The sequence below is a fragment of the Cryptomeria japonica genome, chromosome 9, assembly GCF_030272615.1.
Source record: "Cryptomeria japonica chromosome 9, Sugi_1.0, whole genome shotgun sequence".
Classification (NCBI taxonomy): Eukaryota; Viridiplantae; Streptophyta; class Pinopsida; order Cupressales; family Cupressaceae; genus Cryptomeria; species Cryptomeria japonica.
The window spans coordinates 713,371,042-713,396,761 of NC_081413.1; the positions used below are offsets into that span (position 1 = coordinate 713,371,042).

The 25,720-nt window shown below is 37.6% G+C and overlaps 1 protein-coding gene across 13 annotated transcripts in view; it reads left to right on the forward strand.

The window, feature by feature from the left end:
• The first annotated feature begins 959 nt into the window (after positions 1–959).
• The window catches only part of LOC131048540 (protein ANTI-SILENCING 1), a 133,049-nt gene continuing 108,288 nt past the window's right edge, over positions 960–25,720 (forward strand). For 8 of the 13 annotated variants that reach the window (XR_009106460.2, XM_057982520.2, XM_057982523.2 and 5 more), the window contains exons 1-2: positions 961–1,155; positions 24,173–24,610. Coding sequence is in view for 9 of the 13 variants with exons in the window: in XM_057982520.2 (XP_057838503.2) it covers positions 24,209–24,610 (402 nt within the window). In the remaining 4 variants the exon portion in view is untranslated. Of the gene's footprint in view, positions 1,156–24,172; positions 24,611–25,720 lie in introns of those variants that run through there. The other 5 variants (XR_009106459.2, XR_009106461.2, XM_057982527.2 and 2 more) reach the window with 3 other exon arrangements.

Sequence of the window (25,720 nt, forward strand, 5' to 3'; positions counted from 1 at the left end):
AAAACATGAATTTTATTGACCAAAATAGAGTTCATACATGCCCTCTAGGCCTTGATATGCCAATTACATCAGGGCCATTGGTCCCAGATTTTGGTGTACAGGCTACCATGGCTTATTACAATGAAAAATGCAGAAAAGTCTTCAGGATCCTATCTCCCTAACTCCTAACCCCCTAACTATGGATGTTTCTTTCCAACTATCATTGAAGGTGTTTATATACTAGCTCCAAGCACCCTGAGTGATATGTGTTGGCCTCCGTTAGGTCGCAAGCCCTATCTTTAGTGAAATGTGTAGGTTGGCTTCAAATAGTTGAAGAAGACACAAAGCTCGATGCAGGTGGGTGCGAATCCATCTGAAGGCTGCCTTGCCTCGTCTCTGTCATGTGACATGTCGTGCAGGCTTCGTAAGGTTTGGAGAAGCTCCACATGCTATCTCTATTAGGGCATAGACCTACTAGGATTTTCAACCATGTTTGTATAGGTTTACTTCACCTTTTTTTCTTCTTAAGCATATGGTTGTAACAATTGATTGCAAGGTCATTTACAAAACAAACAAATTAAGAAACAATAAAAAAGTCTAAAAAAGTCAAACATTCCTTTGTCTACTAGTGAAGTTAAATGACTCATAAAGAGCTCATAATCATCAAATCATGCCAAGCTCAAATGCCTTACTATTTAAGAAGACAAGATCAAGATTATAATTGATGCTCTCAACTCTTGAATTTAATCCATACTAAGCAAAAAATTATTCGTACACTTAAAATATTTGATACCAACACAAAAAATCATTCTTAAACTTCCTAATTTGACAAATAAAACTAACACTAATAAATCAAAAAATAAATTTTAATATTAAATTATAATAAATTTAACTTTAAAAAAATATAAATTTTTTAAAAATGATGAAAGCTTTATTAATCTAGAACGAAACCGCAGCATATCAAAATTACCTCTCATCAATTGTACACAAGGAATTTGTAAGCTTTAGGTTTAGGAATTTTGATACAAAGCCTAACATTCAAAAAACAAAAAACAAAGAAAAACTCATCTTGATATGTTTCCACCAAAAAGGAAATAATCAATAGCAATATGCGCAGAAGACTTCCCACAGGGTGCATCCCATTGTTTGGCCAAAGCCCACTTCAATTTACTTCAGGTGAGTTATCTCCTGTTTCATCCAAAAACTTCTTTTCAAGTAAATTTTCGCAGGTTCAAGCCTTCTGTCGATGCTTACAACTTTATAATCGATGACAAACCGAAGTCAAATTTGTGTCCTTTTGAAAACTAATTTTCTTCCCGTTCTTAATTTTACATATGGTACACCTTAAATTTTTCAGCTTCCCTCTAATTCATATGAAAACAACAGATCAGATATTAGCAATTTAAGATTTTTTTTTTTATAAATTTCAATCTTTAGGATAACCTTCAGCTTAGATGCCACAATGGATGGGTATTTATTCTGGTCAAATTTCGTCAATGATTTTGTTTAAGTTATACCAGACCGAGAGATGCATATTTGCTTGATTTTAAGCTGGGGCATGCTGTTTGCTGATAATGGAGTGAGGGTGCATTCCTTTAAGGGATATCTATTTAATCAATCTTGCCCATGACTTACACTCGATCTCAACAGTTAAGGTAGGTCGTATCCAACTGAGGGGCATGTAGTTGATCAAATTCACAAAGGGACATTTGAAGTACGTTTTTCTCAATTGAGAGATATATTTTCCTCAATTGGGTGATACATATTCTGTTTGATTCACTCAGGACTTACACGTGATTGTGTCAGTTGAAGTATGCCGCAGCCAGAGGGATATCTATTCAGTCAAGTTCACCCCGGGATTTACTTGGCCTTGCTGGTTAAAGTAGATGGCACCCAATTAAATTCCAATCGGGAATCAGTATATTGGTTTAGATCTCGTTGGTTTCAAACACAGAAGTTGGACTTGGAGCAGTTAGACCAATGTACAACAGCCTTGCAGAGTAGAGAAAATCATAAAATAGAGGAAAGAATTTTCCCTTCTCTTCGCTTAACAAGAATTTTACTTCATAGACATTTAAGTATAAAAAAATTAATGGGAACGTGTGTACTAAATAAGATGTATAGGGAAGAAATAAATTTTTATACTAGATTTGGCTTTGATTGTGTACAGTGGAGCTTTAGTGATTTTTGAAGGATGTGGAGTCTTTTACCCATTAGGACACAATTATAGACATAGGTGCTTTCTTTCTTTGCCCATGTGGGGGAGGTCTTCCATGTAATCGTACCTCTCAGTTGATGCACTGTTCTCTAGAGTAAATAAAAGGTGCATTATTCCCCCCCCCAAAAAGTTTAATCCAATTGCATTGTAAACCCTTGCCCATAGTTGAAATATGCTTGCAAACTTGTAAAAAACATTAAGATTTTGATTTATTTTCCTTAAATCACTTGTCCGCTCATTTGTTGATTTTCTGGATTGTATAAACTTTTAGAACATTTTGACGTTGGCCGACTCTGTCTAAGTTTTAGTCTGTCTGTTGGGACCTGTTTTGGGCCACTCAGAAGTTAGACTCGCAGATTGCAAATTTTGCAAACACTTGGGGCCTCATGCTACATAAATTTCAAAGCTTCTGAATACGTTCTTTCCTTTCATATTCAGTCTAAGCAATTATTTTCGGGTGTTCCCTGGCAACGTGTCCCTGAAGGTCAAGGTGATGTTCTTGATTGTGAGACATGGACCAGCTCTGATACCATGTGAGATTTTGCCAAGATCAAGAGGCAATGGAAAGCACAAATAAGAGAGAAAAAATATATGATAGAAATAAACTGTATTCTATCAAGATGAAAAATACTGATCAATTGGATCATCAATCGATGTTACATACAATGAATATGAGCCTCCTTATATAGGTAAGGCTATATGGATATGTGAGCACACAAACATGACATGTGGCTCAATAAGAAACAAGGGCAGGTAGGAAATAGGTGTGGGTAGGTAGGAGAAACAATATAATATTCCACATGAGGTGGATCACCCACCGGAGGTGGAATTATCACTCCACAATAAGTGGATATGATAAAGTAGTAACAAGATCAACACCATAAAAGGTGGAAATTCTCCTACACACACTATCCCAATGTGGCACAAACACCCAAGTGTCTCATATCCAAACTACTATGAAATGCATGTACCTAAGTAAACTTAAGTAAGGTGTAATAATATCCAAGATGAATAATTATTTACACCAACACCCCCCCTTAAGTGCAACTTAGGGGAACGCACTAAAGTCTACAATGCAACTAAGCAATGCAAGATGGGTCCCAGCTACGAGGCCATGTTAGGTACCCATGTACAAATGCAAATGCAATCTCCCATAAAGTGGGGAAAGAGAGAAAAACCCAATGGGAAAAAACCCTCCCCCAAAAGAGAGATGAAAACCATGTATAAAGAACTCTCATAGAATTATGTGAAGGACAAAACCCCATGTGAGGAAAAAGTCCCCCCCATATGAGAGAAGAAGAAGAAGAGAGACTAGGAAGCCCCCCCTCAATGTGGAATCTGCACCAATGATAGAAGCTCGAAGATGAATGAAGAAACTGCTCCACGAACGTCGAACAATATTCCTCCCCTTAGGAAGAAACAAAACCAAAGGTGTATCCATGAAGTCTCCCCAATCATGAAGGGAAGATGTATGAAGAAAACTCATGATGAAAGGAATCTCTGAAAACTGCTCAAGTGTCCCCATGTCGATGCTGAAAGATACCCCCTCCAAAGGTGGTAAACTGTGCCACACTGCTGAAAAAGGCACTCCAAGATCTAGTGGAGATGGATGTAGAACATGTCCCAAAGACTCACATGTCTCCTCAAAAGATAAAGAGACCTCCTCCAAGTGTTGTACAAAAGTATCCACAATCATGTCAACCTCTAAAGATTGATCATGTAGAGAATGCACAAGAGGGTCAGAGTGATCCCTCGCAACAATCGAAGAAGGATCATCTTCATCAAAGAGAAGATGAATATCATCAATGGTGTCTCCCAAATCTGCAATGTAGGAGTCCAAAAACAAACCTGCAATGTCTGTCAAGTAGGCATCCCAATCAACTGAAGCTGGAAGACATGAAATATCCTGTTGCACTGAATCATAAGAAGGCAAAACTGTCGCACTAGCTGCATCATCAAGTGCAATAGGTGGTGTGATATCAATAGAAGGAGATGAAATGCAAGGCTCAAGAACGGGGTCACATGTGAGAATCCCCAAGTTCAAATGCCCAAAGTTCTCCTCAAAATTTGAATCATCAACATAGGAAGAACCAACCTTATCAATAGGACCAAAATCTGAAAAAGAGTACAACTGAGATGCATGATCAACCACCCCAGTCGCAATGATAGCTCCACTCTCCAAGTCTCTAATGATAACTGAATCAGGTGTGAACTCCACAGTTTTCTTAGTTGCCCCATGTATGATTTGATAGATGGAAAGAAGATTATTTGTCAAGTGGGGTACACACAACACATCATTGAAGGAGTTATCCCCAATGGCAATAGATCCTTTCCCAATCACATCCATGTATGTATGATTGCCCATCAAAATATGCGGCATGTGGCAAGGCTCAAATGTAGAAAACATAGACTGCGAAGATGTCATATGATGAGAAGCCCCTGAATCTAGAAGCCATCTCCCTGAATCATGACTTGTAGTAGCACAAAGACCTTGTCCCTTTCCTTTATCTGTCCCAAAAGAGTGATCCTTTCCTTTATCCTTGGAAGAAGAAGCCGATGTAGACATTCTAGAGGGTAGGTTGATTCTATTCTACTCAAGAAGATTCTTCAACTCATCAATATCCTTCTTATAGCAATGATGTTCATCATGTCCCGACTTCTTGCAATATTCGCAAAACAAATTGTCCTTATATGATTTCCTCTTAGGTGAGAATGGTGAATCACCTTGTTGTGGAGAGGAAGATTGTGCTCCATCTTGTTGTGGTTTTGACTTAGGTTGCTTTTGATTCTTGCCTTTTCCTTGATTACTTTGATTCCCTTTATTAGCCATCAAAGCTTGTGACTTTGAAGATTTGAGAATCCCCATCGTGGTCAACTTAGATTGCTCAAGTATCAACATCTCCATGAATGAATCAAATGAGGGAGAAGTGTATGAGGAACCTTGAGATAACCTATGGGTGTGAAAGCTAGATACAAAGGCTGCATACTTTGAAGGAAGCTTGTCCAACAAGTTATAAACCAATTGAGCATCCTTTTTGTCAATTCCACAATCCTTTAGCTTTGCTCTTAGCTCAGTTGCTTTTGTGACATAATCTTGGATTGTATCAAAATCCTTGGGATCCAAAGTTGTGAGTTCACTATCAAGCTTGTAGCCCTTAATCTCATCAACTTGACCATACAATTTCTTAAAAATATCCCAAGCCTCTTTAATTGTTGTATGCTTATCAATGTGAAAAATGAGGTCATCTGATACATACTTTCTAAGAGTTCCAAGTGCCATAGCATTCTTAGTAAGCCATTCAATTTGAGCATTAGGATCAAGTGGTGCTGTAATAGTTTCATTTACATAATGAATGAGTCCTTTTTCCATTAGTTTACTCCATGGCTTAATTTTCCATGATGCATAATTATGAGGAGTTAAAAGTGGAAATTTAGGAGAACCCATAGCACCAAAATGAAAAAACACAAGATAGAGAGAGGCACAATCACACAAGACACCCCCCAAAAATATTCAATCAAGAAATCCCCCCAAAATAGTGATTTTGGCACTTTATACTTAGTGCGTATACAATGGGCCACCTGCAAAACAAGGCAAAGTGGACTTTTGATTTCAATTTACAACTTCTCAGAATGAGATCTAAGAGACTTCAACAAATACTGCTAGTGATCTAAACTGAGATCCAAGCAAAATGCAAGTACCAAATATGCCAAAAATGGCCAAATACTGAAAGTACAATTTTTACTTAAAATCACTGCAAATAGATGGTAGATTATGAAAGTAGATGAAAAAATATGCACTAAAAAAAAAAACCGCACCTGAGAAGGAGTCCATATGAGCCCAAACGAAGCCTCCAAAGTTGTAAAAACCGGGATTTCATGATTTCTAAAAAATCTGTATCCGAAAATCAGAAAACTCCTGCACCACTGTACAGATCACGAAATTCTTCCCCAAAACAAAAAAAATTGCTCGAAAAAACGAGTCTGGATGAGTGAGATATCGCTGTTTGAAAATTGCTTGCAAAATTATAATTTCTGGAAAATTTCCACCGCAGCGTCAAACTTCAAATGCCTCTAGATATGGCCTCCGAAGTCCGATTTGGATGAAACAAAAGGCAAAACTGACTTTCTTGGACCTCCTAAATCCAATGGTAACCTCAGATTTGACCCATCAAGCTTTAATAATAACCCGCAATAGAAAACTCCAAAATGCACAACCCCAAATAGCATCAAATTTCTCTCAATTAACAAACCAATGACACTCTAATGGCTCTGATACCATGTGAGACATGGACCAGCTCTGATACCATGTGAGATTTTGCCAAGATCAAGAGGCAATGGAAAGCACAAATAAGAGAGAAAAAATATATGATAGAAATAAACTGTATTCTATCAAGATGAAAAATGCTGATCAATTGGATCATCAATCGATGTTACATACAATGAATATGAGCCTCCTTATATAGGTAAGGCTATATGGATATGTGAGCACACAAACATGACATGTGGCTCAATAAGAAACAAGGATAGGTAGGAAATAGGTGTGGGTAGGTAGGAGAAACAATATAATATTCCACATGAGGTGGATCACCCACCGGAGGTGGAATTATCACTCCACAATAAGTGGATATGATAAAGTAGTAACAAGATCAACACCATAAAAGGTGGAAATTCTCCTACACACACTATCCCAATGTGGCACAAACACCCAAGTGTCTCATATCCAAACTACTATGAAATGCATGTACCTAAGTAAACTTAAGTAATATGTAATAATATCCAAGATGAATAATTATTTACACCAACACTGATGTCTGGGATGTCTGAGGACTTGGTAACTTGGATACTATGCTCCACTTTTTCGGAACTGGAGCCTGCTCCATCTGGTGCATAAAAATGGAAAAAAGGTAACTATAAGGAAACAAGGCAAAGGTGGGGTAGAGGACCAGGGATTGTCAATGATCATTGCAAATTCAGCAAATTGCATTTACTTTTAAAAAAATTAGCTGATTTTATTTTGTTTATGATAGAAAAATATAAGCTATATAAAATTATATATCATAGAATAATATGCTTCTATTTTATATTTCATTCGATAACACATTACATATTTATAGGAGTGTTGTCTCCTAAATTATAGGAGAACTATTATAACTTCCTCTAACCATTTCTTTCTATAGACAAGACAAGTTATTCTAACAACTTGAATATTACAATACCAAACAATGATTCTTCACACACAATATTTTAATATTTAAATTAACAAACCATAAGAAATATAATATTTCTAGATGGAATTAGTTTTCCACAGTCCATAAATTTGAATGCAAGTTTTTTAGATTAAACTGTGTATATATTTTTAATTGACAATTCAAATCACACCCAAGGATTCATCATCAGGATGATTATTTCCTCATCCTGATGATGAATCAGTGGGCGTGATTCAAAGTGTTGATAAAAAATATATACACAGTATAATCTAAAAAACTTGCATTCAAACATAATATTTCTAACATCCACAATTATGTGAGTTTTTACTATAACTCACTTAATCTCACACATTATTATTCTAATGTGAGCACTAACATTAATTTCTAACACCCTCCCTTAGTGTGAACATGGAAAGAAAGCACATCACATGAATTGTAAACTAAATCATATTCTTATGCACTACATACAAGAACTTATCTCGCTTTCACTTCTAGTGAACTTATCACTGGCCGACACTACTTCCAAGAAGTCTTGCAGTCAAAGGTTCTCTATAGCCAGCTGCTCTCCTATACAATTGTTTACAATATCGATGATGTCAATATTCTTTGCCTTTCAAACTTAACAAGGGAATGTTCTCAATTGTGGTCACTGTTGTTGATTGTTGCCACTTGATCTGTAACAACATAGGAAACTAGCACTGCCACTAGAAGTACGAGTGACTTTAGTTGATTTGGCACAAATAGTTTTGTAACATACAATTTTGCTGCCTCATCGCTAGTGACTAGTGAGAGGACACTAAATGCCCTATAACCTCATGTGTCTCCATTCTCTAGTGAGATTGCTACTTAGAAACTTTGGCTTTGAGGTTCAATTTTATAATGTCCCTGCACAAGATGGACGTCCCGTACAAACCATAATGCATCCAAGTACAATTGAGGCCTTCATTATTTTTTATTTCAACATTGTTGCATTTTATCTTGATAGTTAACAACTCCTGAAAATGGATCCTATTCTAAACAAATCAATACAATTTCACTTTTACACCATGACATCAAATATCTCTTGATACTACATTTTAAGATACTAAACTAACAATAAATTATAATAACAAATATCCAACTATCCAATGAAAATGAAATTGCCAAAGCAGCTAACAAAGGCAACCAAGGACACTTAGAATGCATCTAATATATTGGGGACCCTTTATGTGGTTGGCAGTTTTTTTCACCATTTATTTGTTCTTCAAATGCATTGTCCACAAACTTCTCAATTCTTGATTGCAATGATAAACTACTCAATCTAACATGCTCTTCCAAAGCACAATGCTTTTCTTGCAAAATAATTTTTAAAAATGATTCTTTCTCATCTGTTGGCAATGGTGTTGGCCATCCAATCCTCTCGAACAACAAAAATATCATTCTTTCATCATCTCCATCTATAACTACCAGCCATTAGTTTGCACATTTCTACAGGTGAGTCCTTGCTTCTTATGCTTGTCACATAACCGTCGCTTTTGCAACAAATCATTAAATCCTGTTATCACTTTATTTAAATGACCATAACTGGAAAGATGCCTCTTACTAAGAGCTTCTCATTATTTTTGAACGTTGATAGTAGTTGCGAGCTTTCTTTTATACCATGTTGGAGCAGCCAAAATCTACTTGCAAACTCAAAACAATGCACAAATGAGCAATATGCAAATATGACATTAACACTCTTATGAAATGTACAAATGAGCCTTGCTTATAAAGGCAAGGATGAAGAGGTGAGAACCGAGTTATTGGGTTCGACACTCTTGTACCCCGTGCTCGGATTGGGTCCACTTGGGTTCGGGTTGGCACTTGGGTTTGGGTCGGGTTTGCTATTCGCCGCCAAAATTTTTCATTCGACAATATAATGAATAAAAAATTATATATAGATTCAATGAAAGTTTTTGGTTAAAGTTTTTAAATTAATTTATTGATAATTATATATATAATATAATATCATATAATAGATATTATATTATATAATAATATTGTATATATATATGGACAAACCCAACTCACGAACCCAAAGGGCAAAAAAAATTTGCTCGAACCCATGAACTGGGTTCGCGTCCCCGAACCGGTAACTTAGGGTGAGAAGGTAGGAGTCAAACTTTGGCTACCCCTCCAAGTATGAAACAAGTTGAGGACTTGTTGAACACAAAATAAAATTCCTAAGGTATCTTATCCTCTCTTGAACAAAGTCTCTCAAATGCTATGCTTCGTGATCAAATGAGACAACTCCAAGGTTACGAAATGTCAGGTCTTGACTTGTGGATAAGCTCAATGGTTGATGTGATGATGCTGGAATCACAAGGGGACTTATGTTGTACATGAATGCTTGAATACTTGGATGTTGCTAGAACTCGAGACTAACTCATTTAACAAAGAAAGATCAAAAGGAAAGGTTTTAGAGAGTCTAATCTAAAGCCTAGAATCCAAGAAAAGGGTGAATGATTCAATGGAATCCTATTCGGCAAGGTCTTGCCATCAAATCAAACAATTTGACACAAGCTTAGTGGAATCATCTAAGGTATATTTCAAAGATGTTCAAATTATTACCATAAAAAATTGATACCATTCAAAGCAATGCATAACAATGGACGCATAACAATTGAAATTTAGTTTGCATAAAATTCTAGTTTACCACACAAGGCACACTTACAATCAGCGAGAGGCTAGTGGTATGGATTAGATGGATTCCACACAAATGCATTCAACAATTTTTTTGATTCAATCTAAAATACTTGAAAATAAATTCTAATCTAACTTGGAGGCAATGTGAACCACAAATGCATGCAACACTTAAACAAAATCACCATGAATAAAACAATGACTTGTATTAAAATTTGCAGCATATAACCAACAATTCACAAAAATCTCTCCCTTACAAATGAGAGGCAATGGGGTTTATATTGAGCTTCAAAAGAAATGAATGACTCAAATCGATTCAAGATCTATGGCCAAGATCAAATGATAAAACCCTAATTAGGGTTTGTTACAACCACCATTACACTGACCAATGATAGATGAGGGTAGGTAAGATAAATAATATTTGATATAGCGCCATGAGTCACCTATTCCCTCTTTGAATGAATGTTGACTTGGTACCCTTTGATTGAACGAATGGTGACTGCAATGCCACCTCAGCCTGCCTTGTAGACTTAATCATTTGCCTTGAACATTATTCATGATGCTTGGAATTCCTTGTGATACTTTGCATTTCATCCTCATGTTAGGGAATTCTCCATGAACTATTTCCTCCTTAACATTCTATGACTTTGAAATTTCTTGATTTTGTTCTTGATTTCTTGATGTGAGATCCTTTGTGCTCATGTCCTGAACTTGCTTTTCTTCATTTGTTCATCATGAAGGTGAAGTCTTCTTCATGTTAGATCTAGTCCACATCTTTGCCTTTGGAAATCCTTGTCTTGAAGTCCTCTTTTAATCTTTGAAGTGTTGATCTTCCTTATCCGCATTATTTGAGTTCCCTTGCAATATGCATCCTCCTTCACCTCAAGCCTTTATCATTGTGCTTTCCTTCCTTGTAGCGAACCTGCAAAACAAACAAATACAAAATTAAACACCTATGGGATAACTTGATTTTAACCTTGGCGGGAAATCCATCCGCATACAGATGGATCAGTTCTCAAAACATCTGCATTATCCTTGTCCATTCCTCCACTTGGTGAAAATTTGATGCCCATCTGGACAACTTTGAATTGATTTATCCCTTCTTTTGTAATTTTGCCCTCAAGGGGAAATCCAATCCTCATCAGGACTCATTGTCCTTGAAATTTTGTTTGACTTGATCACTATTCGATGGAGTGGAAATCCGAACCTCATAGGGACTTTATTCCCAACATTTGTCCCAACTTGTGATAGGTAGTCTGAACAATTAATTTAACTCAGGTTCCGATTAGAGAATTTTAACACCAATTCTGTAAAATGTGAAGGTTTGGATTGAAATTTGGAAAATTACCTGATTTTCAGACTTAGGATATGTCTGATTTCAATAAATAAGTCTGAAGACACCTGTAAACTCAGAAAATGTATGTTTTGGTGCCCCAAAAATGAATGTCCAAGTCCGGAAATATCACTTGGAGGTCTGAAAACACTCAGAAAATGACTGATTTTTGATATCAAAACTGTAATAAAAGTTTGATTTTATGAAGACCGAGTCTGAATACGCCCTCCAATGTCTGAAAATACTCAGAAAATGGTGTATTGAAGTCTGATTTTCTGATTCTTAAGTCTGAATACACCCTCTAAAAGTCTGAAAATGGCTCCAAAAAGTCTAAAGACAACCTCGCCAAGGCCAAAATGGCCAAATCTGGGTGCAAGTAGAGGGTTGGTAATAAAAATTTAATTCTGAAGACAAGTTTGAAAATGGAGTTTCAGACTTATATTAACAATGGAAGCTTCACCAAATGTTTCCAAAACTCGCCAAAATGAGTGCACAAGTGAAATCGCCCAAGCGTGGAGGAGTTGGAAATGGAAGTTAGTCTAAGGATAGCTTGCAACAATGGAGTTTCAGATTTATAGCAGCAATAGTGAACCTTAGAAAATGCTCCAAAATGACCCTTCAATCAAATTGCCTAAGTGTGGGATGGTTGGTAAGTTGAAAATGAAGTCTGAAAATGGAGTTTCCAGCCAACCATGAGGTCAAAGTAACCTCCAGCATTAGTCAAAGTAACCTCCAGCAATAGTCAAAGTAACCTCCAGCAATGGCGCCCAGCTGTGATCTGAATAAAATGACAGCCCCTTAGCATCAATGGTGCTTAGCAATATCATCTAAAATTGCCGCAAAGTCTGAAATTTGCACCTTCTATCAAAATTGTGATCTCTCCAATGGTGGTGCTACTTCTCAAAATTGACAAATATGGCTCAATCAGCAACAAAAGCTTGCTGTAGTCTCCTCCAATGGCAGCGCCTAGGTGGAATTATCCTTCAATCTGCAACTCCAGCTCAAGAATGGTGTCCAATGGACACTTAGTCAAAATCGCCTAATTGGGAAACCGCTAACTTGCCTTCAATCTGCCACTTAACTGTCACAATCAGCACTTATTATATTATTTTAGTGCTGGGCAGACTCTTTTAAACTAGTTTTCACCTTGTCAACTCACCACACAAGCAATGTAGGATAAAAATTTGCCCTTTTAAACTTGTTTGGGGAAAATAGATTTGTATTAAGAAAATATTTAATCATTAATAACTGTTGCAAATCATTATGTAGGTGTAAACAGACTGTGATGACTTTCAAAACAATCAGAATTCTGAGACAATGAATTTATATTGTTATTGTTTGATATGAAGAAATATAAAACTGATTTTAATATTTATCAGTTTGCCTCTGTAGATATGAAGATCAACTAATTATATCTGTTCTCCCTTTACTGTATGTATCGTACATATCTTCTTATTATGGGAGGTGGATGTATATCTTATGTCTTCAATGGATCGTGCCTGTTGACGGGAATAATCATTATGTTATGTTGGTATATTATGTTTATGTTGTCGTCGGTAATAATGAGTTACGGCAGTCAGTTAGTTAGCCGACGGGTAGGTAGTTGGAGTTGCGACGGTTGTGTCGCACCCCTTCGGCTGTCATATATTGTACCACCTCCGGGTGTTGGAGGACATGTAATGTTGGCGACACATTATAATATGAACATCTTTTGACATTAATGGCAAGCTTATTCTGGTACTTCTTTTGTATTTGCATTGTGCATTGCTGTTCGATTTCTGTATTCTTCCTGTTTACCCAGTGAGGTAAACATTTGGCGCCGTTGCCGAAATTATTTCGGGAGGGACGGGAATATACTACATGGCACAGGGATAATGGGACAACCATTGCCCGAGGGGACGAGCAGTAACCCTGACGAGGATCACCAAGAACTGTTCGAAGGAGAACGAGCACTCACAAAAGATTTCTCTTGCATCCTTCAAGCGGCCATCGAAACACACATACGGAGGGAAGCCACCATTGAGGCTGTTCCAGAGGATGCTGTGTGGAGCGCGCTTGGTGTAAGCCCGGCGGTGAATCGGTTAATGAGCAGTTTGCCTAACCTTCTGGCTCAAGCATTTTTGGCTCTTCAAAACCGCAGAGAAGACACCTACCGTGAGAACCGACGACAACAAATCTTACGAGAATTTCATGAGCGCCAGGATGACGGACGTAGGGAAGACCGACGAAGGACAAATAATCCTTAAATTGTGAAGGGAGAGAAATAAAGAACACTGTTAGAAGCAGAAGAATTATGTTGATTGTATACAAAAGAATGAATTAATAAAGACGTGTGGTGTTTTGGTTTATGTGTTGTGAAACATGAAATTGTACCACAATTAATGCCCAATTTATTGAATAAAGACAGAAATAAGAAATTAGAAACCGACGAGTGGGAGGCTGCGCAGAAGGCTTTGATTTTGGAACAACGTGTAGAACGTAGACGGAGGCTGAGGCAACTTGCCGAAGGACGACCTGCCGAAGGGTTGCCCGAAGGGAACCAAGGAGGTGTCACGGAAGGTGCAGAAGCCGAGGGGAATTTCTACGCGTCGCCAGACTACTGTAGAGCGAGAAGCCTCGAAGAGTTTCTGGAGGAAACTAGGTTACGGAGAGAACTAGTTGAAGAGACTCGAGATCGGTTCAAAAACTTATCTCTCACGCCACAAAGGGAGGATCACCGAAGGGAGCCGGGCACGGGTGACGGCGAAGGGGAAGCTAACCGCACGGTAGTCGCTCTCACGCCACAAAGGGAGGATCACCGAAGGGAGCCGGGCACGGGTGACGGCGAAGGGGAAGCTAACCGCACGGTAGGTACAAGACAGAACACCGTACCTTTGGTCACCACCACAAGAGACATCAGCGGCATCGGAGGGAGCAGGGCCGGAGGGCAGACACGGCCACAACCACCTCCAAGTGGACGACTTCCATCAATGGCGACCAAACAGAAGTTGCCCAAATTCAACGGGGATAGCAAAGATGATCCCGCACGGCATTGCCGTACCTGCGAAACCATCTGGACAGCCAACGGGGTGACTGACCAGGATGAATGGATGAAGCAGTTCCCCGCCACACTGAGAGGAGTGGCTATTGACTGGTATTCAGACTTGGATAAAACCGGGGTAACTACGTGGGATGAATTGAAGAAAGCATTCGAGAAGGAATTTCGGCTTCTCCTAGATGATAATGAGATAGTCTCGGAAATCTATGGAACAAAGCAAGGAAAGAAGGAGACCGTGCGGGCATATGGCCGCCGGCTAAAGGAATTAGTCGGAAAGATGGAAAGCCAACCGGCTGATGGCTTAAAGAAGCGGTGGTTTGTCGAGGGTCTGAACCCTAAGCTACGACGAAAGATGAAAATTGTGCCTCCGACATCCTACGATGATGCATACAACCGGGCCATGGACTTGGAAAGTGAAAATAAGACGGCCAAAAAGAAGAAGAATAGATCTTCGTCATCCTCTGAAGATGATACGTCGGAAGAAGAGAGTAGCAGTGATGAGAAGCCGAAGAAGAAAGTCACGGCCCTTCAGAAGGATATGGAACGGATGTTAAAAGAGTTTAAGACAATGAAGGGGGCCACAAGCAAGGATGATGAACTGTGGTGCACGGATTGTAAGGAGAGCGGCCACACAAAGGGTGCCTGTCCCAAGAAGGCATTCTGTGACATCTGCCAGATCATGGGACATTCTACGAAGGAATGCCCATACGATCTGAAGGCACGTAACCAGCAAGTGCTCTTTGCACATGAGCAGCCCTCCACATCGGATTCAAACAATAATGCATCTTCCGGAGGCTACCGAGGAAACCGACGAGGCGGACAGGGGAATAATAATAATTCCACCAGAAACAAGGTCCAATACGATGCGAAGGGACGCCCGATGATTCAATGTAGGGCTTGCAATCAATGGGGTCATTACGCACGAGAGTGTAATAACAATGACACCGCTCAAAAGCTATGTCGGTGGTGTGGCCCCGGTGACCATGAAGATGCCGATTGTCCGAAGTCTGGCGTAGGGGCCAATCTGATTGATATCGAAGGCAACACACGAGGTAAAGAAGCCATCCTTGCTCTTACCCGAGGGCAGGCAAAGGAAGCCCGATACCCCCATCCCCGCACGGAGAAGCAGAGAATGACGGAGGCAAGGGAGGAAATAGAAAGGGCCATGAAAGCCCAACGGGGAGAGACATGGACGCTCCCATACTAGGAAGCTCGGCAACAAGTCCAGTTGTACTTCCCGTCAACAGTGCCTCCACAGGGGGTCACGATCATATGTGGAACCACGTGGTTCCACATAGGGTTGTGACCCCTGTGTGGAGCCACGATCCTTCTACACCGGTGGATATACTTTAAACCAAACATCACAATTAGCAAATTAATATGTTAGTTTTTAATACTTACTTAATTAAATCCCAATAAATCACAAGTGACATAAAATTGAATTCTGGGTGCTAATTATTAGATTACGATTGTTTACGACTGAGACTAATTTTAACACTCCCTCTTAGTCTTAGGAGTATAGATCTAAAACTTAATTTAGCTCAACACTAATCTCATGATAATTACATCACCTAGGTGTGAAGAATCATCCTGTGATTCTAAGGATATACTCACTTTGATATCTAATTTTAAGTATCAGCTTGTGATACTAAGGATATACTCACTTTGATATCCAATTTTAAGTATCAGCTTGTGATACTAAGGATATACTCACTTTAATATCCAATTTTTAGTATCAACTTGTGATACTAAGGATATACTCACTTTGATATCCTTGTTATAGTATGTGCACTGACATTAATCTGCTTACATAATGTCTACTATAACTTATCATATTACTGATATTCAAATTGTTTGATTTTTAGTTTATATGATCTTCCAAACATTTATAAGATCGTCACCTTACAATGTTAAAATACAAGTGTTTATTAACTAAAGAATCGTCATCCTTTAGGAATGAATACAGGGAAAGGTTATATACTTCATATACTCAAATATATGACCATGAAGTTTACATAATTTTAGACATCAATTACATTTTAACCATACCAAGATACCTCCTGAAGTGATCAATTTTCACTCTTGCTAGGGGTTTGGTGAGAATGTCAGTTGTCTGATCTCCTGTATTGACATATTCTAGTCTTATTACCTTTCTCTCTGTCATGTCTCTTACATAGTGATATGGGATCTCAATGTGCTTGGATCTATCATGGAAAATTGGATTCACTGAAAGTTTAATGCAGCTTTGATTGTCATAATGAATGATAGTAGACTTTAGACTTTCACCAAATAGTCCTACTATCAATTTTCTCAACCATACGGCTTCCTTAGCTGCCATGGATGCAGCTATATATTCAGCTTTTGTGGAGCTCTGAGCTACAAATGATTGTTTTCTGCAGATCCAAGATACCATAGCTGATCCTAAGCTGAAACAACATCCTGAAGTGCTCTTCCTGTCTATCACGCTTCCAGCCCAGTCTGAATTAGAGTATCCATGTAGGTTCAATGCAGTGTGTTCATAATGCAGTCCATAGTCCAAGGTACCTTGTAGATATCTCAATATATGCTTTACGACAACCAAATGTATTTCTTTGGGTTCAACCATGTGTTGGCTGAGTGCATTTACTGCATAACATATATTAGGTCTGGTAATGACTAGGTGCATTAATGATCCAATAATCTGTCTGTGTAATGTTGAATCTGCAAATTTGGAATCTGCTATAGCTTCTTTTAGTTTATGTAGGTTTGTTTCCATAGGAGATGACATTGGCTTACAATTCATCATTCCAAATCTCTTCAGAATGTCAATGGTATATTTACCTTGATTTAGATAAATACCATCTGGTTTTTGCCATACTTCTAATCCAAGGAAATAATGGAGTAGACCTAAATCCTTCATCTCAAACTCTGAAGCTAGTTCCTGTTTGCATTTTGCAATGAGATGATCTTCGCCTGTAATTAATAAGTCATCTACATATAATATGAGTATCAACATTTCACCTTTGATTATTTTGAAATACAGATTTGGATCAGCAATGTTCTTAGAGAAACCTATCTCTAATAAGTAACTGTCAATTCTTTTGTACCATGCTTTGGGAGCTTGTTTTAATCCATACAGTGCTTTCTCTAACTTGCATACATGTGTTTTAGCATTATTTACCTCAAATCCCTCAGGTTGCTCTAGATATACTTCTTCTTCAATTGTTCCATTCAAAAATGTAGTTTTTACATCCATTTGATGAACTTTCCATCCTTTAGATGCTGCTATAGCCAAGATTGTTCTAACAGAAGTGTATCGTGCGACAGGTGCAAATGTTTCTTCATAGTCAATTCCTTCCTTTTGTGAGAAGCCTCGAGCAACAAATCTTGCCTTATGTTTTTCTATACTGCCATCAACAACATGCTTAATTTTAAAGAGCCATTTAGAAGATACAACTGATTTTCCTTTAGGTCTAGGCACAATTTTCCACACATCATTCTTTAAGATAGATTGATATTCCTCTACCATGGCATCCTTCCATACTTGTTGTTTAAGAGCCTCTTCGGCACTTGAAGGTTCAGCATTTATGAGGTCTGTCATTAGAGTAACATAGCTAGAAAACTTTGAAGGTCTTTTGCTTTCTCTAACTGTTCCTCTAGGTGCTGCAAAGGATTCTGCTTCCTGTACTGTTTTAGTGGCCCATAGTGGTCTCTTTCTGGGATTCTTTGTTGTAGTGTTCTCAAGTTCCAAGGTGTTATCCTCAGGATGCTCCCTTTGAGTTTCAGAAAGAGAATCTTCTTCGAAATTAATGGAATTAGTTGGGATTTCAGGTGTGATGGAACTCCTTGTTTTGTTAATAGCTATATCTTTTTCAAATATGACATCTCTGCTTAATTCTATTTGTCTTTGACCAGGGATGAATATTCGGTAGGCTTTAGATGTTTCACTATATCCTACAAAAATCCCTTTCTGTCCAGTAGGTTCTAATTTAGTTCTTTTCTCCTTAGGTACATGAATATAAACAGGACATCCAAATATTTTGAGATGGCTAATATCAGGTTTAATTCCAGTAAAGACTTCTTCAGGAGTTTTGTCACCAATATGAGAGTGAGGACATCTGTTTTGAATGTATACAGCAGTATTGGTGGCTTCTCCCCAAAGTGCAGTTTCTAGGTTTTGATCTAACAACATAGCTCTTGCCGCTTCTACTATTGTTCTATTTTTTCTTTCAGCAACTCCGTTTTGTTGAGGATTGTAAGGTACAGTGAACTCCCTCTTAATCCCAGCATCTTTACAAAACTCTTTAAACACTTTTGATGTGTATTCCCTACCATTGTCAATCCTAAGAGTTTTGATTTTCCTACTAGAGTGATTTTCTATAATAGATTTGAACTCTTTAAATTTCCTAAGAATATCTTCAGATTCTTTACTTTTAAGAAAATAAATCCAAGTTTTCCTAGAAAAATTGTCTACAAAGATCACATAGTATAATGTGTTTCCTAGTGATGGTTCAGACATAGGTCCACATAAGTCAGAGTGAACTAGTTCTAGTACCCCTTTAGTTTTCTAGAATTGCAAGGAAAAGAGCTTTTAGTGTTTTTCCCTAGTGCACATCCTTTACAAACATCTGAATGAATTGGCTTTAGTTTAGGTAGTCTTGTGACTAATTTCTCCATAGAGGGTAGAGCGCGAAAATGTAAGTGCCGTAGTCTTCTATGCCAAATTTCTGCTTGATCTATGACTTCATGAAGTAAGGTTTGATTTGGCTCATTACACAATTCATATAGGTGCCCTTGTCTGTAACCAATCACTTGTGCTCTTTTGAAGGTGGCTGTTTTTGGCCATGCCATTACCTTTCCTTCTATGAATGAGACTCTATATTCGTTGTCCTCAAGTGCAGAGATAGAGACTAAGTTCCTTTTGATGCTTGGTACAAATAGTACCCCGGTGAGTTGGATTGAGATTCCAGACTTTAGTTTGATTGTACATGTCCCGACACCCTTTACAGGATGTGCAGAGTCATCCCCTATTGTTACCTCTTCATTTGATCCCTTTTCCATTGAGTCTAGTAATTCTCTGAATCCGGTGACATGTCTTGACGATCCACTGTCTATCACCCAAGTGTTAGACTTGTTTGAAGCTTGACTTGATAATGTTGAATATAATACAAACTTCTCAGATTCAAGTTCTGTGTTCCTCTCTACTTTGGCGAATGATGCTTGCTGTTTTACTTTATCAGGACAGTTAAATGACATATGTCCGTATTGATCACATCTATGACATTGGATTTTTGACATGTCTTTCTTATGAAAGCTTTTCCCATGATGGGATTTTCTCTTCTTGAAGTTTCTCTTCTTGCCTTTCTTACGGGAGTCGGTATTCAGAATGTGGAGGTCTTCATCTTTAGTTTTGTGATTTCCCCCTTTCATTTGCCTTGATTCTTCAAGGAGACAGTCATCCCTTAGTTGATCAAATTCTGTGAATTTATCCCTTGCATTTATGCCTTGTTTGAATGATTCCCAGGATTCAGGTAATCCGTCTAGGGTAATCATTGATAGTTCTTGCTTCTCGACATGATAATCAAGTTTTTGTAGTTGATCTCTGAGTGAACCTATCCTCATGAAGTATGAGTTTATTGTTTCACCTTTATTTATACTTATGTGGTTCAACTGTCTTTTTAGAGCTAGGGTTTTGCTTGGATTGTTTATTTCATACGTCCTTTCAAGGGTTTTGAACATTTCATATGCATTGTCATGTTTTAATATAAGTGGTATTATGTGATCCCTTACTGCATCTATCATGATTTTTACAGCTTTATCATTTCCTTCATTCCATATAGTTTTCTCAGGTTCGTCTACAGGTTCGGGCTTGTCCTCTTTTATGAATTTGATTACTTTGTTCTCTTTTAACACTATCATAATTCTGACTTTCCAAGCCAGAAAGTTTGCTGCTCCTTCGAGTCTGTCCTCAAATCTGATTGTGTTCGCCATTTTAGAACTCTTTAATTTTGTAAATTTCGCTTTCAGTCTATTCAGATCTTTAAGTAGTTAGGCTCTGATACCATGTAGGTGTAAACAGACTGTGATGACTTTCAGAACAATCAGAATTCTGAGACAATGAATTTATATTGTTATTGTTTGATATGAAGAAATATAAAACTGATTTTAATATTTATTAGTGTGCCTCTGTAGATATGAAGATCAACTAATTATATCTTTTCTCCCTTTACCGTATGTATCATACATATCTTCTTATTCGATAATGGGAGGCGGATGTATATCTTATGTCTTCAATGGATCATGCCTCCACAGGGGGTCATGATCCTATGTGGAACCACGTGGTTCCACATAGGGTCGTGACCCCTGTGTGGAGCCACGATCCTTCTACACCGGCGGATACGTGGTTCCACATAGGGTCGTGACCCCTGTGTGGAGCCATGATCCTTCTACACCGGCGGATATACTTTAAACCAAACATCACAATTAGCAAATTAATATGTTAGTTTTTAATACTAACTTAATTAAATCCCAATAAATCACAAGTGACATAAAATCGAATTCTGGGTGCTAATTATTAGATTACGATTGTTTACGACTGAGACTAATTTTAACACATTAAATAATTGGTTTTTATTATTAAATAATCATTTGTCAAAACAAAAACAATTAAATTTGGGCACACTTTATCAAATTTAATTCACTTTCACCAAAATTGAATCAATTGGGGAAAATCACCCCATATCTGGATAAAAATCCAGATGAAAATTCATCGTTAATCACCTTAATTGCGCTTTGGGGGAAAATCGACCTCTTTTGGGATAAAATTCCTTATCAAAATTCATCAAACTTGTCAAAAATATCACTGGAGGAAAATCGAATTCCCATTTGGACTCTAAAAATCAATTCATTTTTTCCTTAAGTCCAAAAATCCACTTTGGGGGGAAATCGATCCTCATCTGGATGAAAATCCAGATCAAAACTCATCAAAAATCATACTTGGGGAAATTCGCCATCGTTTGCATAAAAATCCATCAAACTTGTTCACAAACTGTCCTGGGGAAAATCGATCTTCATCAGGATAAGAAATTCCATCTGGATCAAATCATCTTCCTTCCAGGGGAAAAATGTAGGTCATCAGGATAATTTGGGGGAAATTCATCTCCCATCAGGATTTTGAGTAGGGTAATACCATGGGTCATCGGAAATGTGGGGGGAAAAGCCCTCCCATCAGGGTTTTTGACCTTTAGACCACTAAAACATAAATTTTCATCGGGAATTCAATGGTTTCTCCACTCAAAAACATCTGGATACTTCAAATTTCATTATAACGCATTAGGACTTAGCCAAATTCATCAAATTTTGAGCAAGAAAATGGAAATTCCATCGGGATAGAGTGCAAATTCGACATGAATTACCTCCTAGGAGCAAGAAAATAACCCCTAAAGGACCTTTTAACACTTGGGCACAAAAAATATCTCCGACTTGGACACACTAGACATATTTACGCTCAAATTTCAAGGCAAAATTGAGACTCAACACTTAGCAAGAATAAGTCAAAACTCTTAGGCAACCTGACACTTAGGACCAATTTAACAATTTTAACATCCCTTCAACATTCTGACTGACATCCTCTCATAAGCAAAGGCTAAAACTAGGAAACTAGGCAAAAATCTACCCTAAAAGGCGAAAAAGTGGGGGTCCCCATTTGCAATGGGGCGATGTGTGAAAACATCACAATAGGACTCAATGGACAAGTGTCCGGGACACTTGGTGAGTCTATATGCGGTTAGACAAAAGTCTAAACAATGTTTAAGTGAGCTTAAGTGTAGTGTGAATATGAATCTACTAAGTAAGCTAAAAGCTAACTATTTTGATAATTCCTTTTAGCATACTGACAACAAGGACATAAACCCTTGGAAATTTCATATAGAGATTGGGGACGAAAACCCTCAGCCTTCCAGTTGGTGTTTCTAGTTTAGGAATTGCACAGCCTCAGAGTTTAAATTTTTTAGAATAGTCCAGTTTTGCAGTTTCAGTGTTGTCCTAGTTTGCAGGTGAGCATCAGCACTTATCTTGTCCCAGACAGCAATTAACTCCAATGCTCTCTTAGTCTCAGTACAGCAGTTCAGTTACATTTAGTTTCAGCACCTCAGTACAGCTGTTCAGTTACAGTTAGTTTCAGCATTTCGGTATAGTATTTTGGCTACAGTTTGTTCCGGCACCTTCCAGGCAACGATACAACAAAAATGACTTATAGGACCTGAAGGGCGAGACTGCAATCTACAGCACGAACAACAGCATTTTCAGTCTTCAGAATCCTTGTCATAGGAAGACCTCCATCAGGTTGCAGCAGCAAGCCTGTCCTAAACTTCTTGCCCAGTTTCACATCAGCAGTTCATTCTCTTGTAAGACCAGCAGTAGAATTCAAGGTTGGATTATCATAATTAATTCAGTTGTAAACTCATGTTGCTTCTATTATCATAATTAATTAAGTTGTAACCTCATGTTGCTTCTAGAGTTGAAGCAAAGCTTCCACTATTTCATTATAAAGTGGTGCTATTAGATTTTGAAAAGCTGTTATACTCGTTTGTAACTAAATTATTCAAACAAATATTGTTCATTATTAAGTTGACATGACATGATGTGCCCACAGAAGTACTACAAGGCTGCTAAATAAAACCAAAAATTTAGATTGTGGAGAAGCAAACATTATCAACACTGTCGTTGAATCAATGATGAGATGCCAGAGAAGAAAGGACAATTTGATGGCAGTGAGAAAAAAATGAGGGTATATAATGAAAATTTAAGTGGGGACGATCATCATTAAGAAAAAGTTCCAAATTGGAGTACATGCCACTACAAATGCCAACAAAAACCAAGAAAGGGACTTAATCAAGATCACAGCTATGAAAAAATCGACCACTTTAATACCTTCATAGAAGCAATGAATCAAGGTTATGTCGCTAAATCTCTTACATGGATTGACCATCTCATCAAGATAATTGTCCAACTTACAATTTTCTGGAGATCAATAATCACATTCAAAGAAACACCTTCTGTTGCAAGACTTTTACAACCAAAGCCCAAAGCCAAATCAAGCCTAGAAACTGTTGCTTCCCATTCTGCTTTGTTATTGGATTTGTGGCCCAAGAAGAAAGAGCTCCTTGAATGAGATTGCCATGTGTTATCCCGAGGAACCACCCCACTTCAGCCTCACTAGGGTTCCCTCTAGCAGCTCCGTTGAAATTATGTTTTAGGAAGCCTTAAAGAGGAGGCTGCCAAACAACCTTATCATGGACACCAAACTTATAATCACTTTTCAATTGATTTATTACTGATCATTGTTGGTTCCTTAAGTCACCCTGTAAATTGCTTTATTCTGCATAATGCAGTAAACGATTTACTACACGAGTCTCTAGATGAAGGATATCCCTGAAAATTGCCCTGTAAGGAGTTGCAGGTGCAGCCATGTGAGTGTATTTGTAAATCTCAATATCGTATAAGGAGAAGAAATTACAGTCAATACAGACTTTTGAAATAAGCGCATATTAGAATGGAATTCTATCCTTAGCTTCTGTTATACCATATTCTTAAAATTGAAGACTGCCAAATTGATCTCCGTCTTTAGCTCTTTTGTCATCTTTCAAGGTCAATATTTATTTTGCTTGATTTATATATTCTTTTTTAAATTCCATTTCATTCATATTGATTAGTTTGTCCTTTTGTTTGTGCACTTATCTCTGTTATGTTTTCTGTAGCTTATAAGTCTACAAAAATACAACTGCCTAGTAAACATGCTAGATAGAGCTTCTCCTGGAGGAGGATTGGCAGCATCAGTATACTGTCAGGATCAGGAACTTGAACTAATTGAGAATGAATTTCGCTGGGGGCCAAAAGCTAGGATGACACAGGAAAATAATTTAGTATACTATGAATCATTCTTTTTTGAAGGTACAGAATATTCCTGCTTTGACTCTATATACCTTTACAAAGAAGGAGAACCAGAACCATATATTGGGAAGATATTAGAAGTCTGGGAGGATCAGTTGGAGAATAGAAACAAAATGAAGGTCCTATGGTTCTTTCGTCCAATTGAAATTCCAAAATGGCTGGAAGATGAAAGTAAGCCCGCACATAAGGAAATATTCTTGGCATCTGGGAAAGGAAAAGGGGTCACCAATGTTATAAATACACTGGTAAGCTAAAAACTCTAAATGATTTCATTATTGCATGAAGTGTAGTTAAGTTTGATAAAAAATATGTGTTCTCTGCTTTTGTGTATTATTCTTGCAGTCTTTCTGAGCTTAATTTATTTGTTAATTCTCTAAGATTTAAGTAATTTCTCTTGATGTTGTGTCTTTCAGTTGCTTTTTAAATTTTACAGCTTCTCAGCCTTACAGGAAACAGTTGATTTTTTCATTAATTAATACTTCTAAATAAAAATGGTTATTATACTTATCTTTAGCAACATAGTTTTTTTTTTGAACAAAACTTAAAATAGAGTATGCTCTATGAGAAAACGGAATTTACATAAAGGTTTCCTTGAGCTACTAAAGTATACTTTTCAAAAGAACTCACTAAATCAATCATAGATCTTGTTGACCTTGCCTTATAATTCTAAGGTATTCAATAATGCTCTGCATTTTTGAAGGCAAAAGTTCTTAAATATTCAGGAATTTACTATCCTGCAAGTGATTGTTTTTGAATTTCACCTGGATTTGAGCTAAATTTTCCTCATTCACACATGGAATATTATTTAAACTTAAAGTTTGTAAACATCACATCACACTATGAGAACATGACATAGTGGACAAAGTATCTTCATTATGATACTCAAGGTGCAAGTCCCCAATCTGTAAGGCCTTACGTTAAGAACCTCCATGGGTTATGGGTCGAGGTACCTGATCCATCACTCAATTAGGCAACTTGTAGATATACAAGATATTGAGGGAATAGGTACCCGTACAATAGTTGACCCCAATGGCCCCTGTCTGCAACTATGTCTAGACAAAAATTAAATTTGTTGTACCGATTTGAAAAAATTGTAGTATGTCAAATTTACAACCAAAATTTTGTTGTTCTCAGCAGATGTGTTTCAGATTTTGGTCCATTGGTCTATGTTGTTTTTCTTTGTCGTTTTTATCATGTCATGGCAGGAATAATGATCAGGGATTTTCAAGTGAGTGAATTCCAAATGAGATAGTTGAAGAGAAATGCATATTCGAAGCCACAGGGTGCAGTTAGAGTCATATAGGCATTCCTTGAAGGAGATAAATCATGTAAATCCTTATAGGGAAGTTTACCTA